This window comes from Sciurus carolinensis, chromosome 8 (genome assembly GCF_902686445.1).
Source record: "Sciurus carolinensis chromosome 8, mSciCar1.2, whole genome shotgun sequence".
Taxonomy (NCBI): domain Eukaryota; kingdom Metazoa; phylum Chordata; class Mammalia; order Rodentia; family Sciuridae; genus Sciurus; species Sciurus carolinensis.
Window position 1 is genome coordinate 76,951,881 of NC_062220.1, and position 19,125 is coordinate 76,971,005.

Sequence of the window (19,125 nt, forward strand, 5' to 3'; positions counted from 1 at the left end):
GTTGGTATCGTTAGCTGAATGGCTGGGGGTTGGGAAGAGAAGGGGGTGCTTTCAAGTTAATAAGCAAATTCTATATTAACCTTATTCATACCTGTGGCTTCTTGTCAGAGACTTTCTCAACCCGCTTTAGAGAAGAATTAAAACTGAACAAAAACTCCTGCATACCATTTTCACTTGAGGAAGACATTTCAGCTGAATCCCATTCTCCACTGGGAACTAATGCAGTTGCTTTGGCTAGGAGATGTATATGCAGTGAAGAACACTATAGGGATTGTGAGCATGTCAAAGCCTGCTACGTGTCAAGGTGAGAATGGGGATTACAATCAAAATCATTTGGCTCTCATTAGCAAAGAGTCTGCTAATTCTATAAAATGTTTGCTCAGTAGCCAACAATCCGAGTTAATCTGGTCAGAGAACATTTTTTTTTAAGTGTAAAGAGACAAAGCAAGTTGTAATGAGGGGAAAAAACACAAAAACAAAAACAAAAAAACAAACTGTTCTCTTCTGCTAAACTCTCACTCAATACTTCACTTCTGACACCAGATATGTGAAGGTTTTATTTTCCAACACCAATCAATTCTCCAGCAGACAACAATGGGGTGTTCTTCTTGAGTCTGAAGTCTTCCTAAGATAGCTCACAGAACTCAGGGAAAACCTTTGCCTACTAATTTTAAAGAACATTACAAAGGATGCAGCTAAAAAGCTCAATGGAAGAGAAACATAGGGCAAGTGTATCATCCTTCAAGAAAGGGGGAACTTTAGGAGGCTGAAGGAGGATCCCAGTTTGAAGCCAGTCCCAGCAACTTAGTGAGACATGGTCTCAAAGGAAAAAAATTAAAATGAACTGCAGTGGTCAAGTGCTGCTGGGTTCAATCCCCAGTACCCTCATCCTCCAAAAACAGAAAAGGGTGACAGTAAAACACCATGTCCCTGAATGCTCCCGAAAGTTTCCAAATACCTAGCCAACTTAAGGGAAGAAGTGAGAGCAAGCCTGGGCCAGAATGTCCAGATACATATTATCTTGAAGGACACTTGGCTTTCTCAGGCACACTAGGGGCAAGTTAGTGCTCTCTGCTGAAAGCTACTTTCTTGCATGTATGCCAGGACAGTTACTCCTAGGGCTGCTTATCACATAAGCAAACTAAGCAAGCTAATGCTGATGTCACTTCTGCAACCTAACACAAAATTCCTCTGTCAGTGGTGACTAGTGCAGAACTGAGGGCATTGTATAAAGGATATGTGTCACTCATCCAGCCAAACACCACTGGACAAAATCCACGAGGAACAGAAGTACTACTTGGTGAAGCACTTTGAGGGATGGAGGTACTTTCAGCCTATTGCCACAGAACTCTTCTTACAGCTGTCACTGATATCTTGTAAGTTTTTCTCAAAAAGTCATGTTTCCCATACCATCTCTGGGCACTTTCTTTGATCTTTCAGCAACATTACCAATGACCTGGCACAACTGGGGCTGTGAATGTGACAACAAGGTATATGGAAAGGGAGACAAAACTCTCTTTGGGTGTTCCAATTAGAGTAACCTGGATACTCTCCAAACCTCATAGTTCAACAATACATGGAGAGGCTTCAACACAGGGACGTAATCTATTATTGACTCAATCTTCAGCCCCTCTGCCCTTCCTGGAGGATGGCAAGAGGACAAAACTAAAAGATTCTAATTAGGGCTTGGGCTCTAGTGACCAGCCCCATTCTTAAGCTATCTAGGAGACCACCAAGAGGCAACTTATTATAACAAAAGACATTCCTGTGTCCCCAGATATTAAAAGACATTAACAACTGTTTTCAGGAACCAGGGTCAAAGAACAAATGTTAGAGCAAAAGATGCACCTAGAACTCCTGTTATTTAGGAGTTTCTGAGAGTTTTAGAAACTGTCAGGAACTGAAGGCAGAGAGCAAATACGTATTTATTATATCACAAATGCATGTGCCTGCATACACACAAACACACACACATAAATGCCACTTAATAAGCTAAAGAGTTAGCCTTTTGAAATGCAAGGACCAGGATGAGAAAATTTCTGAAATAGTTTGGGCTTCTATGGAATAAAAACAGGTTTTGGAAAATGGATGAGCAACAGTATCTCAAGAAGAAAAACTTAATATCGTCAAAATGGCTATACTACCTAAAGTTCTATACAGATTCAATGCAATTCCAATTAAAATCCCAATGATGTACCTCGCAGAAATAGAGCAAGCAATTATGAAATTCATCTGGAAGAATAAAAAACCTAGAATAGCTAAAGCAATCCTCAGTAGCAAGAGCGAAGCAGGGGGTATTGCAATACCAGATCTTCAACTCTACTACAAAGCAATAGTAACAAAAACGGCATGGTATTGGTACCAAAATAGACAGGTAGATCAATGGTACAGAATAGAGGACATGGACACAAACCCAAATAAATACAATTTTCTCATACTAGACAAAGGTTCCAACAATATGCAATGGAGAAAAGATAGCCTCTTCAACAAATGGTGCTGGGAAAACTGGAAAACTATATGCAATAGAATGAAACTAAACCCCTATCTCTCACCCTACACAAAACTCAACTCAAAATGGATCAAGGACCTCGGAATCAGACCAGAGACCCTGCATCTTATAGAAGAAAAAGTAGGTCCAAATCTTCAACTTGTTGGCTCAGGATCAGATTTCCTTAACAGGACTCCCATAGCACAAGAAATAAAAGCAAGAATAAACAACTGGGATAGATTCAAACTAAAAAGCTTTCTCTCAGCAAAGGAAACTATCAGCAATGTGAAGAGAGAGCCTACAGAGTGGGAGAATATCTTTGCCAACCATACCTCAGATAGAGCGCTAATTTCCAGAATCTATAAAGAACTCAAAAAACTCTACACGAAGAATACAAATAATCCAATCAACAAATGGGCTAAGGAAATGAACAGACACTTCACAGAAGAAGATGTACAAGTAATCACCAGATATATGAAAAAATGTTCAACATCCCTAGTAATAAGGGAAATGCAAATCAAAACTACCCTAAGATTTCATCTCACCCCAATTAGAATGGCGATTATCAAGAATACAAGCAACAATAGGTGTTGGCGAGGATGTGGTGAAAAAGGAACACTCATACATTGCTGGTGGTGTTGCAAATTAGTGCAACCACTCTGGAAAGCAGTGTGGAGATTCCTCAGAAAGCTTGGAATGGAAACACCATTTGACCCAGCTATCCCACTCCTTGGCCTATACCCAAAGGACTTAAAATCAGCATACTACAGAGATACAGCCACATCAATGTTCATTGCTGCTCAATTCACCATAGCCAGATTGTGGAACCAACCTAGATGCCCTTCAGTTGATGAATGGATAAAGAAACTGTGGCATATTTATACAATGGAATATTACTCCGCAATGAAGAATGATAAAATTATGGCATTTGTAGGCAAATGGTCGAAATTGGAGAATATCATGCTAAGTGAGATAAGCCAATCTCAAAAAACTAAAGGACGAATGATCTCGCTGATAAGCGGATGAGGACATATAATGGGGGGTGGGACGGGCTAGCATTAGGTTTAGGGTTAGGTTTAGAGTTAGGCTAAGGAGAGCAGTAAGAATGAAGGAAAGAAGGACTGTGTAGAGGGAAAAGAGGGGTGGGAGGGGTGGGAGGGGTGGGAGGGGTGGGGGGGAGGGGAAAAATATAATAAACATCATTACCCTATGTAAACGTAAAAAAAAAAAAAAAAAAAAAAAAAAAAAAAAAAAAAACTTGTGATGGCTTCTGAATTGGTGTTTCTAATTTAATGATAGTAGAAGAAACCATAGACAGTCCAGAATAGTATAGAAGTGCGAAAAACATGGCTCATATGGAGGTTTTACTTTATTCATTCCTTATTGCCCATAGTACATCTCAAACAATATTTTTCAATGAAGTTTGAAAGACAAACTGATATAGTCTGAGACAGAAATGTGTTAAATATGATATAACAAACTCTTAAGGTGTGGAGATACATCACTGAAAGAAGAGATGTGATAAAGCCAAAATGTACCTTCACTGGAGAAAAAAAATTAACAGATCTAATTTCTTTTGCTATTTTAAATAAAAATTCACTTTTGTGTTAAAAAAATTAACATATCTAAACTAATGAAAGTAATATTAATGATTTATTTCCCTTTTGAGGAGTTCTCTGGGTTGCTCAAACCAAAGAAAACACAACACAACATGCTTCATTGAAGTGAAACTAATCGATTTATCTGAATAAATCAGCATTTCAGCAGGGAAGAGGTGGTGCAAGGAGTTACATTTTCTGTTATTGTGTTCTCTTCCTCCATACTACTGCCCTTTCAGGACTACTATGAAATTCAACATGACCTACAAAACCCTCAGATTCTTCATAGATGAAACAAAGATAGTAGTATCCATCCCACAGGATTCTTAAGAGGACTAAAGGTTTTCCCCAATGTAGGTAAGCTGTAAGCCTTTGTTGCGTATTAGCTGCTCTTTTTATTTCATATTCAGAGCAACACAATATAATTCATGGTTATATTTCTAATATCTAGAGACAGTAGCTCATTACTGAAGATAATCAGATATAGCCAAAGCAAACAAAAAGGGAGCAACAAACCTGTGACATTCTGTTGCCAGAAGTCCATCACCAGAAAATCATGAGATTCAGGCATGTATTTTTCTTTTTTTTTTTTTGCAGTGCTGGGGATTAAACCCAGGGCCTCACACATGCTGGATGTTCAGTCTACCGCTGAGCTACACCCTCAGCCCTTAGGTAGGTATATATCTGAATAATTATTTTAGTGAAATCCCCAAAAATGGACATTGGAAGGAATCTATACCTGAGTGAAGGATTTAAAAACTATTTGGCATGTTACTTGCTATAATGTTTATGTATAAATAAAGTTATATAAAAACATTTAAAGTGCCTTAATTTAAGAACATACAGATTTTGATATAATCACAGATATAAAGTTATAAATATATTTCTATAGACTGTCATGTGTATTTGCAATAGTGGATTTGTGTGAAGTCTCTAAAAGTTCTCCTACTTCATTTTCCTTGTCTATAAAGAAGAGATTACCATATTTGCCATAGCAACAGGTAGCAGTGCTTTAAATGCTTTACCTATACAAACTCATCTCATTCTAAGAACAATGTTGTGAGGGAGGTACTGCTATTATTTTCATTTTTCACATGGAAAACTTGGAACTTAGGAAAAATAACTTTCACACAGCCACATCAGTAGTAAATGATTAATTCAAAACCAGACCACATGGCTAACCACCACCCCATGTGGAACCTCAAAATGTAATAGTTTAAAACTAATTTCTAGCTCATCAAGATTAAATGCATTAATAAATGCACAGAGCTTAGAATTATGCTTGTAATAACATTCAATCAATACTGCCTATAGTTGTTATCTTCTCGTATCTCCCATTACCCTTCTTGAGAGGGCAGGAATCACCCACAGACTTTCATTTATGAACAATAAATGAACAAACTAAATTCACTTCCATTCTTTTCTCATTGATATGGGCCAATAAAAGTGATGAAACATAGCATCCTGCACTCATGCAACTTGATCCATTATGTGATTCCAGAAACATCACAGTACATGAATTCTGTTCTACATAATCTTCAGAATAATAACTGGTGGACCTCTCAGACTTTATCCAAGAATACCCTCCTCCTCTTTCAGAGACCTAGTTTATAAAACTGCTCACTTTTTTCACTTTCAACAGAGTATGTGATAGTTCTGGCCTGTTAAAAATCAGGATTCTCATCCTGGTGGACTGCAAGTTGATCTTCTGTCCCCCCCTTTTTTTTGGCCCAGCAAAAAAAGCTGGTACACCCCTGGAATTCACATGTTTCCTGAACTGACTCCCTCAGACACCAAAGAGAGGGAGAGATTACTCAGAGACAGGCAGAACAGAAAGACTGCAATGCCAAATAGGTCATCCAGAACTGTGCAGTACCAACAATAACAACCCAACCCGAAGTTCCACAATTCTGGCAAAGAACACAAGATAAATCTAGCTGCAACTGACTTGGAAATGTTAAGATCAAATGAAATGGGCTCAGCCCATCGTCACCTGTTGAGTTTAAACCCATTTTCTTTTCTCCTTTACGTCCGGGTTTTCCTTATTGCTACGTAGAATAAATAGGCCTTATTCTCTGAGATTTCACATTTTAAGTGGCTATTTAGAAGATGGGAAATTGGGGGGCCTTATGCTGCAATGCTGGGCCTCTCTGCCATTCGAGGGCAGACGTGGCTTTCTAATTCTTGAATTTAAAAGCACCACATTAATCATGCCGACAGTCCCACGCATCCTCATCCCATAGCTGTGACAGTGCAGGAGAAGCACGCGGTCGTGCGGTTACCTGCCAGGTAACGGGATTCGGCAGGGAACTCCTCTGGGACGTGCACTCTAGGGACTGAGGGCAAAACATGGCTTCTGGCTGATCCCGGTGACTCCCTTTCTACAACCTCGAGCAGCGGAAGTGGGACATGCGTAGGGAGGGTGGAAGCAAAAGTGCTGAGAAGCGGGATTAGAAGACCCCAGAGGTGCAACACTAGCAGAAGGGTGATATGGAAGTCTTGACCATTTCCTCGCCTTTCTGCATGATCTTGCGGCGGCCGGGGCTTCTGGAAGCAAGCCAGGGAGGCCCTGGATGCGGGGACCTCAATGCAGCAAATTACGGACCTAGTTCTGTGCCCCTGTAAGAACTCGCATCTGTAGTAGGTCCCACCACTATCCAAGAGGGGGCGGGGACTAGCAAGGGATCCAGATCATTAGGCCTCCGGAAGTCGAAAGGGCCCTTTAGACGCCCGCCTAAGAACCTGAAACTACCAGGCCACTGTGGACAAGACGAACTGTGGTTAAAATCACCGGAGGAATTTTGAAGAACATGCACGCTGGGGCCCTCGCCCCGGAGAGGCTTCATTATGGTCTGAGGTGGGCAGTGGCAATCTGTACGTTCCCAAAAGCTGATTTAGAGGACGCTCTTCTGCAAACCTCCTTTCCTGTACCAGCAGTGCTTCTGCTTCCCTTACCTTCGACCCCGCAACGCTTTTCCTCCGGCCCCAGGCTGCCAATTTCACAGAATCGCAGAAAAGGGTCACCCGGACCAGGGACGCCCCCAGGGTCCAGCCACTTCCCGCGGCCAGGTTTGCAGCTCCCAGATCAAAGCCCGACACCCATACCTTTCCCGATAACTTCCAGCAGCTCCTTTTCCTCCTGAGTCAGTTCGCCTTTCTTTATGTGAACCATTGCTCCCGCCAGCTTGAAGATTGGTTTCTTTGGAAGTGTTAAAAAAGAAATGATGTCCCTGTGTTTCAAACGTGAACCGCAAAGACGCAACTTGAGACCTGGACACAGTAGCCAACCGCGGAAGCGCTAGACTTCTCTGGCTCCCACAGGCTGGCGGGCTAGGGGCGAGCTCGGGCGAGCCGGGAGGGCGGTCTCCGCAGATCCAGCTGCAGTCACCGCCCCCCGCGCGTCATTGGCCCGGCCAGAAGGAGGAGCAGCAATAGGCAGCATTAAGAGATCTCAATTGGAGCAGTCTAGGAGGGAAAATCCAAGTGAAAAAAACTAGAGGGGGATATTAAATTCGCCTTACACATTCCACACCTGCATCAGGTCTGGTTCACTTATTTGGGGATAAGTATATTTAACATTTTGTACTTGTCATTCTCTGTCCGACATTGGCTTCCTAGGGTGCGCAAAGGTCTCGCTTCAATCGCAAGAAAACCCCGGGAGTGGCGCTATCCCGGCGCGGGGCGGGCTCGGAGGCGGGGGCGGTGCGGGAGGCGGAGCTTCACCGGGTTCCGTGTGTCTATGTCAATGTGTCTGTCCTTCACTCCTCCATTGTCTGCCGCCGCCACTGCAGCTGCAGGGATCGCCGCAGCCCCCAGCCTCGCGCGTCGTCGCTACCTCCTCGGACAGGTAAGAGGAAACGCAGATGGGACCGGGAGACCCAGCAGGATTGTGGGAGCCGTGGCTGCCACCGCGTCGGGGGCTTCCACCCAGCCAGACCAGGCGGGGAAGAAGCATGTGCCTCCTGGGGTGGCTTCCTGCCTTTAGGTGAAGAAGCCCCGATTCCACCCCAACATCGCCACGTATATCATGTATCAGTGCCCGGGAATGGAGACCCCCCCGACTCGCCACGTTTGGCAGCCCCGGGAGACCCTATGAGCACGAGCGGGCGGGGGCCGACCACGCGGTGAGAAGTGGCGGGTGCACATGGTCTCGTGCGTGGCACCGCCAGATGCGACCCCGGGGGAGGCGGGGACTGTGGCTCTGGGCTAGAGATGAGGAGTGGAGCTCCTTTTTGCGAGCGAGATGAGCTCATGGTGAACGACTCGGAGAAGGTAGTTTTCTTTTGGCAAACCTCGCCCTCCTACTACTTGTCATCTCCTTTTGGCCTCTGTGGAAGCTGTAGGAGACAACCGGACTTGATCACCCTGTGGTGCCTATTAAGGATGTTTGGAAGCAATTTACACTTCCACTAATACTAGGTTTATGAGAGACAACCTGGAGGAGGGGGAAGGAAGGGCCTCTTCACTCTTCTAGAGTTCCCAGTCTCTTTGTAACTCAGATTTTGAGATTTATGGAACTAGGGAGGGGAGGGTGGAGAGGGTGGAGAGGGCGGAGATTATATTGGTGTTGCTGTCTATATATAGCCTTAGATTAGCCTCTTAATCCAAACTTCATTCAACTGTAATAATGTAGCCCGAGTTTCCCCATAGGTAAATAGTGGGTATATAAAAGTGTGTACTCTCCTGTGGCTTAGAAGAAACAAGACTTGCTTTCTAAAATATGTAGTCAGTCATTCCTCCAAGGTGCATATCCATAATGTATTTACAGCATCAACGAAAGCTTCTTTAAAAATTACTGTTTGCAGTTTTACTGTTGTTTCTCTACAGGCTAGTATTGATGTTTCTCTCAAGACCCATCTGTGTCAGAGAGAAATATTTGAATAATTATGTAGATGGTTTTTGCTAAGCATCCCCAGGACCACTCTTTCTTCCCACAGTGCTATATATAAAGTGAAATGCATTTTCCTCTAGCCTTATGTCTTCATTGTGCTTAAAGCATTTACTAACTCTTTTGAAATCCAGGGAAGATGTTCATCATTATTTCTTACCTTTAACAAAAATTTTTCTCAACTCCTGCTACACCCCTCCACCAAGGCTTCAACTTTCGGGGGAGGAGGGTAGATGTGGGCCAGAATATCTCACATAAAAATGGTTTGAAATTATTCATCTCCATGTACAACAAAGAAACTTTTGTTTGATGATGCTTTAATAATGATGTGGCTGTTCAAACAAGTAGCATAGCTTTTGAGAGAGACCAGTCTTTTGTAACACTCAGAATGCTTTACTGCCACAGTTACAATCAATTTATAATGTATCCTGCCAAAGGAACCCAGGAACCTAAGAAAATGCTTGAGGGGTAACCTCAACATGTGACATAATATCTTACCAGCAGATGCATAGGCAGAATTGGGTGCTTCCCTGCCAGTATTTCCATCTCTTGTGCCAAATCTGGGCCATGGTTACTTGAAGGTCACACCTGTTTGTCTTGCTGGGGTTGTCAGTTCCTCGAGGATACCAATTTATTATCTATTTTCTTGGTGTTTTATGATACCTGGTTAATCTGTGAATAATGACTTCTGTCAGTTTAGTCAATAAAATTTAAAGACAAAGAAAAACTAACATCCACCTAGAATGCAGATAAATCGCATATGCAGTTTAAATTTCTAGAAACTGATACCTAATGGAGCATCTTCATCAGATAGATCAAGTTAATTAACTTTATGTAATATGAATAATTAGTGCAGGGATAGGATTAAATAATGAGCATATTATTAAAATGTTTTCATATCAAAGAAGTATTTTGATAATAAAATTGCTATTCAATATTGAGTATTTCGTCTATCCTAGTTATTCTACCAGATCTTTGCATAGAATTATTTTTTCATTGTTGTAACAACCAAGGAATCAGCCAGTATTATCCCTTTATGCAAATAAGAAAACAAATTAAGGTAAGTTATTTTGCTCGTAACCCCATAGTTAAAAAGTGTCAAAGCCAGAATTGGAACCCAGTTGGTTGGTCTATCTCTAAAACTTTTTTCTTTTCATTATTCTTTATGTGCCTGCAAGAAGAGGGACATTATATATTTTTCGACTAGATAATAGTTAGTAAATCCATGTAGTTCAACATGCAAAGGTACAGAAGTCTTCCTCCAACCTCTTCCCCCAGTTTCTTTTCCATTATGTACAACTAATGGGAATGAGTATGTGTGTGTGTGTCTTCTTTCTGAAATATAGCATGTATCTGTATTTCTACTACTCTTTTTCTTCTTCTTTTTTTCGCCCAGAATTGGGAATATATTAATAGACCATTGTTTAATGAAATTTTTATGGTGCTCTCTTCCATATCTGTCTCTACCTTTTTAAAAATAATCATTTCTGAGATATTCTTCTGTATCCTCTCATCTCCTTTTCTACTACTACTACTGCCCTAGACTTCTCTTGGCCTATTCTAGTGAGTTCTGAAATAACCTGCATTTTCCTCACTTCTACCCATCCACCTAATTCAAGGAACTCTCAGTTCAACAAATATTGAATACCTACCATGCTGTTATTGTCTCTCCACCAACCACAAAACAGGACTCCATCTTGTGGTCCCAACAAGCATTTCCAGTCAACCAGACCCTCCCATATTGCCCTGAGGTCACCACACTGCTGGTTCCCTAATTTCCACCCTTTTGTTCCTGCTTTTCTCTTCTGGGAATCACCTCCCTTCTTTTTTCACCCAGTCTCTTCTCCCCAGATCTGATGAACTCTTCAACTCTCAAGACATGACTTAAAATATGTTGTTTCCTCCAACTTTCATATTCACTTCTCCCACCCTGTCCAGTGAGGGGAGTACAGAGCCTGTTAAACACATTATTCACGTCTCTGAGCAAGTAGGCAAGGAAAATCTTTGTACAAAGATGGCATTGACAAGCATCATAGTAGCTGGTACTATTATTGTTGTTCTCTAATTCTCTCCCATCTTCTTAAGGACCCCAGGAAGCTCCGCCCCTTACCCTCCTCTGAATTAACGTCATTACTTCTGGATATGGATCCACATAAAAATTTGTAAAGCTAGCACCACTCTTATCACATTCTGTTATAGCTTATATTAATTTGTTTGGCCCCTTCCTGTTCTATGCTATAAATTAACTAGGTCAAATTCATCTTTGTTTCTCAAGATATAACCCAGTAACTTGCTCAGTAAATGCTGAGTTGAATTCATTTGATCTCTAAGTTATTTTAGGTGGATTTGTTTCCCTACTTGACTAATCCTTCCTGGCAATGTGAGATGATGTGGCACTGAGCACATATAACCATAACCAGGGGCAGAAAGTTTTTAAATGCTTTGAGTCTCAAGCTTCTTGACATTCGAGTGAATGCTGTCAACCAAGAAAAGAAAAATTGTTCATAAGCACATATTAGAAATTTGTCATTCCATTCCTAGATTCCGCCATTCAAGAGTCTGATCTCCAGCTCCACTTTAAGAGGACCCTATGTCCTTTATATTGCAGTACACAGCTCATTTTTTGAGTTTTGATTGTCTTTCAGATACTGTTTGCCTTGACATTGTCTTAGACTTATACTGAGTGTATATCTTAATTGTTACTTGATATTAAGGAATTTTAATTGTTTTTACATTTGAAATAATGTTGTGGTTGTTTTCAAAACATTCCTATCTTTCAGAGAAATGTTTTGAATTATTTAAGGGGGGGATGGTATGACATCTGGGATTTGCTTTAATGTAATTCTGTGACGGGGGAAAGGGACTGAGTGAGGTTATAAATGAGACAAAATTAACTATGCTGTTAGTGGTTGAAGCTGGACGATGACTACATTATACTGTTTCCTCTTCTGTGGATATGTTTGTAATTTTCCATATCAAGAGTTTTAAAGGGAAAATTTGGAAGTAAAACAGCCCCTAAGAAATTGTTTTTGTTTTTGTTTTTTTTTTTCACACAACATGAACTACTATGAATGCAAATGTCATTTCTGTATGATTGGAGTTTGACTTATGCAATTATTCATTTAAGTACTAAAACAATTACACTTAAATCTGCAAAGGACTGTTTTGTGAACATTTCCATAAGCAAATCACATCACATTTTAAACTTCTCAACAGAACTAGAAGGTAGGTGGCATCACTCAGTGCTTGTTTCACAGTTTTATGAGTATCTTGCTGGCAGTTCATCTCCATCTTTTTTGGAAACCAATGAAGTAATTTTGCAGGCAAGTCAGAAGGGGTGCAAATATATTTAGCTTAACGAAGAATTGAAATGTGAATGAAGTGGAGATAACTGATTCTCTTCTGTGTCTTCTAAGCCAACTTCAGAAAGTATTCTCAAAAAAGAAATATGAAAACTGTTGTGAGCAGTATCAGCATTGTTAGGATAAGTATGTTAATATTGAAAAATCAGGGCCAGAGGACAGGGTGTGCCTGCTAGTTTCTTACTCAGGGTTTGCGTAACTGAACACTAGCTTAGACATCTTCTTTCTGCTTCTTTTAACTTTGTAGTTTGTTTCCTGGTGTTCAAATATCTTTGTGGGCCTGGTTTGTGGCTCAGTGGTAGAGTACTTCCCTATCATGTGTGAGGCCCTGGGTTCAATCCCCAGTACCAGGAGGGGAAAATTTTGCTTTATATTTTAGATATGTTTATTATTATTATTATTATTACTTTATGGTGCTGGGGATTGAACCCAGGACTTCGTGCCTGTGAGGTAAGCACTGTACAAACTGAGCTATATCCCTACCCCAGTATTATTTTTTATCATGTCTTCACACACATTGTTTGAAGGGTTTTTAGAGATCACTTAATTACTATAAAATCTACCAATATTAATAGTTCATACACAAGAATGCTTTCCAATCTTTGCTCACTCTGGTGTTTGTGTATTGAGGCCACAGATCTCTTCAGCAAGTATCCTTTGGGCAGTTAGGTTCCAAGTGGAATGATTTGGCCTGTTCCATATTTGGCATGTGTTGAGTAAAGAGTGCCAAAAATGCTCAGATAGTCATATTTGTAAACTATCTGCATTGAAAATAAGGTTTAGGTAACTCACTGAATGAACCATTCTTTGTTAAATACCAAAGAGACAATATTCTCTTTATTCTTTCTTGGATTTTAGCATTGGGTACTTCCTTTGATTTTGTTGTATGTATGTCAAAAACAAAGGAAATATGATGATGTAGATAAGAAAGATTAATGTCCCATATTAATATTAAGGGTTTTGTAGTCCTTTGGCTATCTTTAATTCTCTTAATTCTAGAAATATTATTATTTTAATAGGAAAACAATTTGTGTAAGATGGAAAATTAGAGTTTCTCTTCATATGTCAACTTATTTTTATACTAGATGAAGACTTTTAAAAAATAATTATTAGATGTACCTGTTATTTTTGAGAACTTCAAATATATCTCAAGAAAAGCCCCAGGGCAGAGGAAATAAGGGTACTAGGACTTAGCCACTGTAGAGAGCATATCATAAGATCCTATGGGGTATGTAGTGTTGCAATTCTCCTGTCATCCTTCTTCTGTAATCACAAAAGGACTTTAATGCTTTTCACGCTCATCTGGATAGCTTTCTAGATTTATGGTCATTTCTAATGAAAAAAAGAGCATGACATATGTTTTTCTCAGTGTACAGAGTAATAGAATGGGGCCATTATAAACAGGAAAGGGAACCCCAAGTTGATGGTGCAGAGGAAACTGCTGACTGAAGGAAGAGGATGTAGGGTTGGTGTTTGGAAGGCTAAAGATTGTTTTTGCTAGAGTTGATTTCTACAGGAAACAATTTAGAAACTAGATTCTATAGTGTTACAAAAATCATGGTGCCATAAATTTCCTAATATTAGTATGTTCCTAAGAGGCAGTATTTTTGTTAAATCCTCTCTAAAGATAAGTGGTTGTTTTCCTTAATAGATCTCTGTGGAACCGGATGTGGCAGCACACACATATAATCTCAGCCACTCAGGAGGCCGAGGCAGGAGGATCACAAGTTCAAAGCCAGCCTCAGCAACCTAGTGAGGCCCTAAGCAACTTAGTAAGACCCTGTCCCAAAATAAAAAAATGAAAAGGACTGGAGATGTGACTCAGTGGTTAAGTGCCCCTGGGTTCAATCTCTGGTACCCAAATAAAAATGATGAACTCTATGGAGAGCTGTTTGGCATTTTGGAGGTAACACATGCTAATTCAATTTATCTAAGTGCTGAACTAGGCTTTAAATTAATATTTATGTTCTACTCTATCTAATTCTAGACTATAAAAATCTCTGAGGCAAATAATGAAAAAACTGCCTTCAGGAATCATATAAATAACTTGCCAAGACATTGCAACAACTTTGGTTCTTTGGAAGGTGCATTGAGTAGAAACAGTTGATCGACTCTGGCCCCTACTCTTCTATCCGTTTAAGGTCCAGATGAGCAAGGATCTTTGTGCTTTGATCTCCACTGTATCACCACTTCTAAAGTGAAATGTATGCCCTCAGCCAAGTGATTTGTCCTCTCCGTACCTTATCTTGGAGTTAGCTGAGACCTGTGTTTAGAGCCATGGTTTTCAGAGTGTTCCATTCCTCATAGATGTCAATTATAATTTAAAAAGGAAAAAAAAAAAAACAGTATTATTAAAACATTAATAAACACAACTGAACTACAACTCAAATTCACGACGACATAATGTATGATCATTAGTGCTTGCTTGTACCTTCTGACTGCCAGATTTTTTTTTTTTTTTTTTTTTTTTTTGGTCAGTGCTTGGAACTAAAGCTCCACCTGCTAGAAAGCAAGCATCATGAAACCTATCTGATCTGCTGATCTGGTCCCTATTGTCTCCCTATCAACTAAGCACCAGACCTGGTTGTGTATTTGGCAAACAAGTCAATGAATGATTCTCTATGTGTTTGAACCTTGTCAAAAAGTGCAGTTGAGAGAGTTTCTGTTGCAGTGGTCTCCCCACCTCCTTTTTAATTAGAATTTGTGTGGTCTACTTCTATACAATCCTATCAGGGAATGTTGTCCAATATCATAGGTATGCTGTGTCTTATCTGGTTTGTGTTCTCACTCTGTAATAGGCTTGTGTGTAGTTTGTGTGTGTGTGTGTGTGTGTGTGTGAGAGAGAGAGAGAGAGAGAGAGGGGGGAGAAAAGACAAACCCTTCAAATAAAGCTTCACTTGGTAGACAGGCTTGGATAAGTTCCCTACCAAGAGGAAGGGACAGGAGGTTCTTAGTTGAGAGAACTAATAAGTGAGCAAATGTTTGAACACATGCTCACTACCACCACCTATAAGCTTCTAGAAAATCTATTACCATGTATTTTAAACAGTTGCTACAATGCAAAATTCTTCCACTATTACCAATCTAGGACTTTATTTTTCCCCCAAAAGATTGTTTTTCTTAGGAATTAAAACCCTGTGAAGAGAGAGATACATTTCAGTACACATGATAGAAACTTCAATTTTGGCTTCCATTTTGACCCACTAGCCACAAACACTCCCATCTGTTTTGTGTTCATCCGGCCCTCAAAAACTGACTACTCTCTGACATTTGACATCCATTCCTTGTATCTCCTGGATTTACTTACCTAAGTTAGGAAGGCCTTGGTTGTATGTGCATCTTGGATGTACGTACATCTAGGTGAAAGGCAAGTCTCATGTAAAAATCATCTTTTTCCTGTACTAAGTAAGGCAATCTTCTCAAGAGGTAGACCTTTCCTGGAGGAATAAACATTGGAGATGAGGAGACTTTTACCTTTGTGTTTTATTCAATATAGGTGGAAATCTCATACATACACTTTTTCTGAAGGTCATACAAGACAATGTTAAAGAGTTAAAATTACTGTCCTTCCCATAGAGTGCAGCTAGCACATGAGAACAGTGAAAAATTGAGAAATGGACTTCACTTTTTACTTTATGCCCTCTGTATGTTATTAGTATTTGTTGTTGTTTTGTCATAGGTACATTATCAATATAGAAACCATCTTGTTATTTCCTGAGCTTAAAACTATAATGATGATTAACAAATTTCATGTATATTTCCCTTTCCAAGAAAGATTTCTACTTTTCCTAAAGTGAAGCATTGAAACATAACTCCCATTGCTGGAGATCAAACCCAGAGCCTTGTGCATGCTAGGCTCTGAGCCATACCCGCAGCCCAAAATAATGCTTTTAAAAGAAAGATGCTAGAGACTTTCGTTGAATTAAGTCATATAACTCCAAGTCCTAATGCAACATTTTTTAAAGTTATACTTTAAGATTAGAAAAGATGATAGAATTGGATTTTAATTTTTTTCTGCGTATATGCTGTCTATGAAAAGAAGGAATTTACATTTCAAGTACATAAAAAGAGTATGTATATCAGGAAATATGACTTGATTGAATATAGAAATACATACACCAGGTAGCTTCAAAATGGCCACATGCTTTTTTCAACTGATTAGATTCTAAATTATCTCTGATTTCCTAAAATTAAACCCTCCATCAAACAGTGAAATTTTTCATCATTGAAGATAATGAAGAGAATGTTTTCCAGACTCTGGGGGAAATTCTTTATAACTCCCTTTAACTCCAGGGATTGGAGTTGAGAAATATATTAATTAAAAGGAGTTTTGATCAGTAGTAGCATTATTAGTTTAATTTATAATCTTCGTGGGGGGTTTTGTTGTTAGTTTTTGTGTAAATTCTGAAATATATGCTTTTTAATGAGTTTAATTACTATGTACCATTGTGTACTTACATGTGTATTGCTTTAATAAGTTTTTTTAATGTAGAAAATGGATTTTAATAAATGTTTAAAAATTTTTGTTCAGCAATCATTTTTTTAGGTATTTGTTTTGAATTTGCATTTTCTTTAAACACCTCGTTTTATTTTACACACACACACTTTTTTAGTGTTGAGTTTATTCTTTTCAGGATGACAGTCTTTAATAATCACTTTCATTTTATATATTTCTGAATTTTTCCTCCATTGACAGTGTAATGTGGAAAAATATTTCCACAGCAGGAGTTGCAGAGGTAGTACAAGGCGTGGCTAAGCACTTCATGGCTCACTTAAGCCAAGGATTTTATATAAAGTTGGTGTGCAGCAAGGTGAAGAACCCCCTACTGTGCTATAGCAATAAAAACTTTAAAAAAAAAATTCATCATTGTGCACAGAACAATGAAACACAAGCTAATATACTAGCCAGAATAATCTATTTATTATTAACAGGTTCATAGCAGGAGTTAATTTGTTTTTTCCTCAGTGTGCTGAGTTGTTTCCTACTTTACAGCTGAGCAAATTCTGAGGGATGTGGAAAGTGATGCTACCTCCCTCTGTGGCAAGCTGTATTTCTTAGCAGTCCCAGAAAATACAAAATCCCTGTGAAACTGAGCTTCCTGGGCTTGTTCAGCTCCTTGAATCATCCCCCATGCCAAAATCCATTCTCTAAGATATAAATGGCTTCCTGTGTTTGCCTTTGCTCTGTGTGTATATAATCATTTATGTTTCTGAAGGATTTGAAAGTAAGTTGTGTACACTATAACCTTTTTCTCTTGAGTATTTCTGAAGAATAAGATACTTTTCTTACAGAACCACGGTGCAATAATATTCAGTTAATATAACATAGATACTAGTATTAGTTATAACTTTTTGGTTCTCTTTTAATCTAAAACAGTTCTTTGGTCTTTGGTTGTAGAGACATTTACATTTTCTAAGAGTACAGGCCAGTTGTTTTTGGAGAGTATTCCTAGGTATACTGTTGTTTCTTGATGATTAGATTCAGATTATCCATTTTTGTGTGGAATACCACATGAGCAATTGCCCATGTTTCTCCAATGTGTACTCACTGTGTTTCCTTTTGTGATTTGTGTGAAGATGCTTTAAGGCTTTGCAGTTGTCCTGTTGATTATCACGGGCTTCCCAACACACACACACACATACACATGCATATTCATCTTGATTTAGCATATAGTGATGAATCTTCCATATATTGATGCATGAGTCAGTTTTTAGTGTGATGATTGCAGAATGGTGAATTTTCTAATTCCATGTTTTCTTTTCTTGTTTTTATTTATTTATTTTGTTTATCTGTTGGTTTTATGGTGCTGGGGAACAAAACCAGAACCTGGCATGTGTTAGGCAAGCACTCTGCCACTGAGCTACTATATCCCCAGTTCCCATGTTTCCTTTTCTATTTACTTGTTGATATTCTATTTAAAGAAAAATTTTACCTTCTCCCCAATTACTTCCCTTTCTGTTATATATGAAGTTGTTTACTTTAAAAGGAATATGAGCCAGGGGCAGCGACACATACCTGTAACTGTAGGGACTCAGGAGACTGAGGCAGAAGGATCTCGAGTTCAAAGCTGGTCTCAGCAACTTAGTGAGGCCGTAAACAATGTATGGAGATCCTGTCTCAAAATAATAAAATGAAATAGGGCTAGGGATGTGACTCAGTAGTTAAGCGCCCCTTGGGTTCGATCCTTGACATAAATAAATAAATAAATAAATAGAATATGAAGGTATAAGTATAAAATTATGGGTTCTTTTATTCAATAGCTTATTCATTATTGCTATTCTTTAATTATTTTGTTAATCAAGTTGTCCCCAAGCTAAGCTAGAGGAATTGTGTTCTATCTCAGTATCTACTCCACCCCCACCTCCCAAAAAAAAGATCCTGTGTTGTGTTTAATTCTGAGTTTTTTTAAACAGTTTATATTTTCTGGCATAAGACATTCCAGGATTACAGTGAATCTAACCACCTGTAGTCTTGGAATCAGCCATTTATCCAAGGAATCTTGATTTCTTTTAGCAGGGAATGCTAGTATTATAGAAAGTTGTTTAAATCCTGTCTAATATAATTTCTCTTCATGCACAAATAATATTGTTGCTTGTGACTCTGAATTTGATAGGAATTTCAGAGGAAGTTAAAGTTTTTCACTTAAATATATACAATTTTTTTTATCTATGCCTGTACTTATATTACAAATAATCTAGAGAAGTATAGATAAGAGGAATTAAGTGTCCCCTTGAACCCACTACTCATTGAGTGCTGATGTATTTTACATAGCCAGAGTCATATCATGC

The 19,125-nt window shown here is 39.2% G+C and overlaps 2 protein-coding genes across 2 annotated transcripts in view; one reads left to right on the forward strand and one right to left on the reverse strand.

The window, feature by feature from the left end:
• The window catches only part of Ankmy2 (ankyrin repeat and MYND domain containing 2), a 36,270-nt gene extending 28,840 nt beyond the window's left edge, over window positions 1–7,430 (reverse strand). Inside the window, exon 1 of the mRNA XM_047560618.1 lies at window positions 7,192–7,430. Coding sequence (XP_047416574.1) covers window positions 7,192–7,258 — 67 coding nt within the window. The 5' untranslated portion in view covers window positions 7,259–7,430. The remainder of the gene's footprint in view (window positions 1–7,191) is intronic.
• A 384-nt stretch (window positions 7,431–7,814) lies between these two features.
• Window positions 7,815–19,125, forward strand: part of Bzw2 (basic leucine zipper and W2 domains 2) — a 54,638-nt gene continuing 43,327 nt past the window's right edge. The window contains exon 1 of the mRNA XM_047560619.1: window positions 7,815–7,933. The gene's annotated coding sequence lies outside the window, so the exon portion shown is untranslated. The remainder of the gene's footprint in view (window positions 7,934–19,125) is intronic.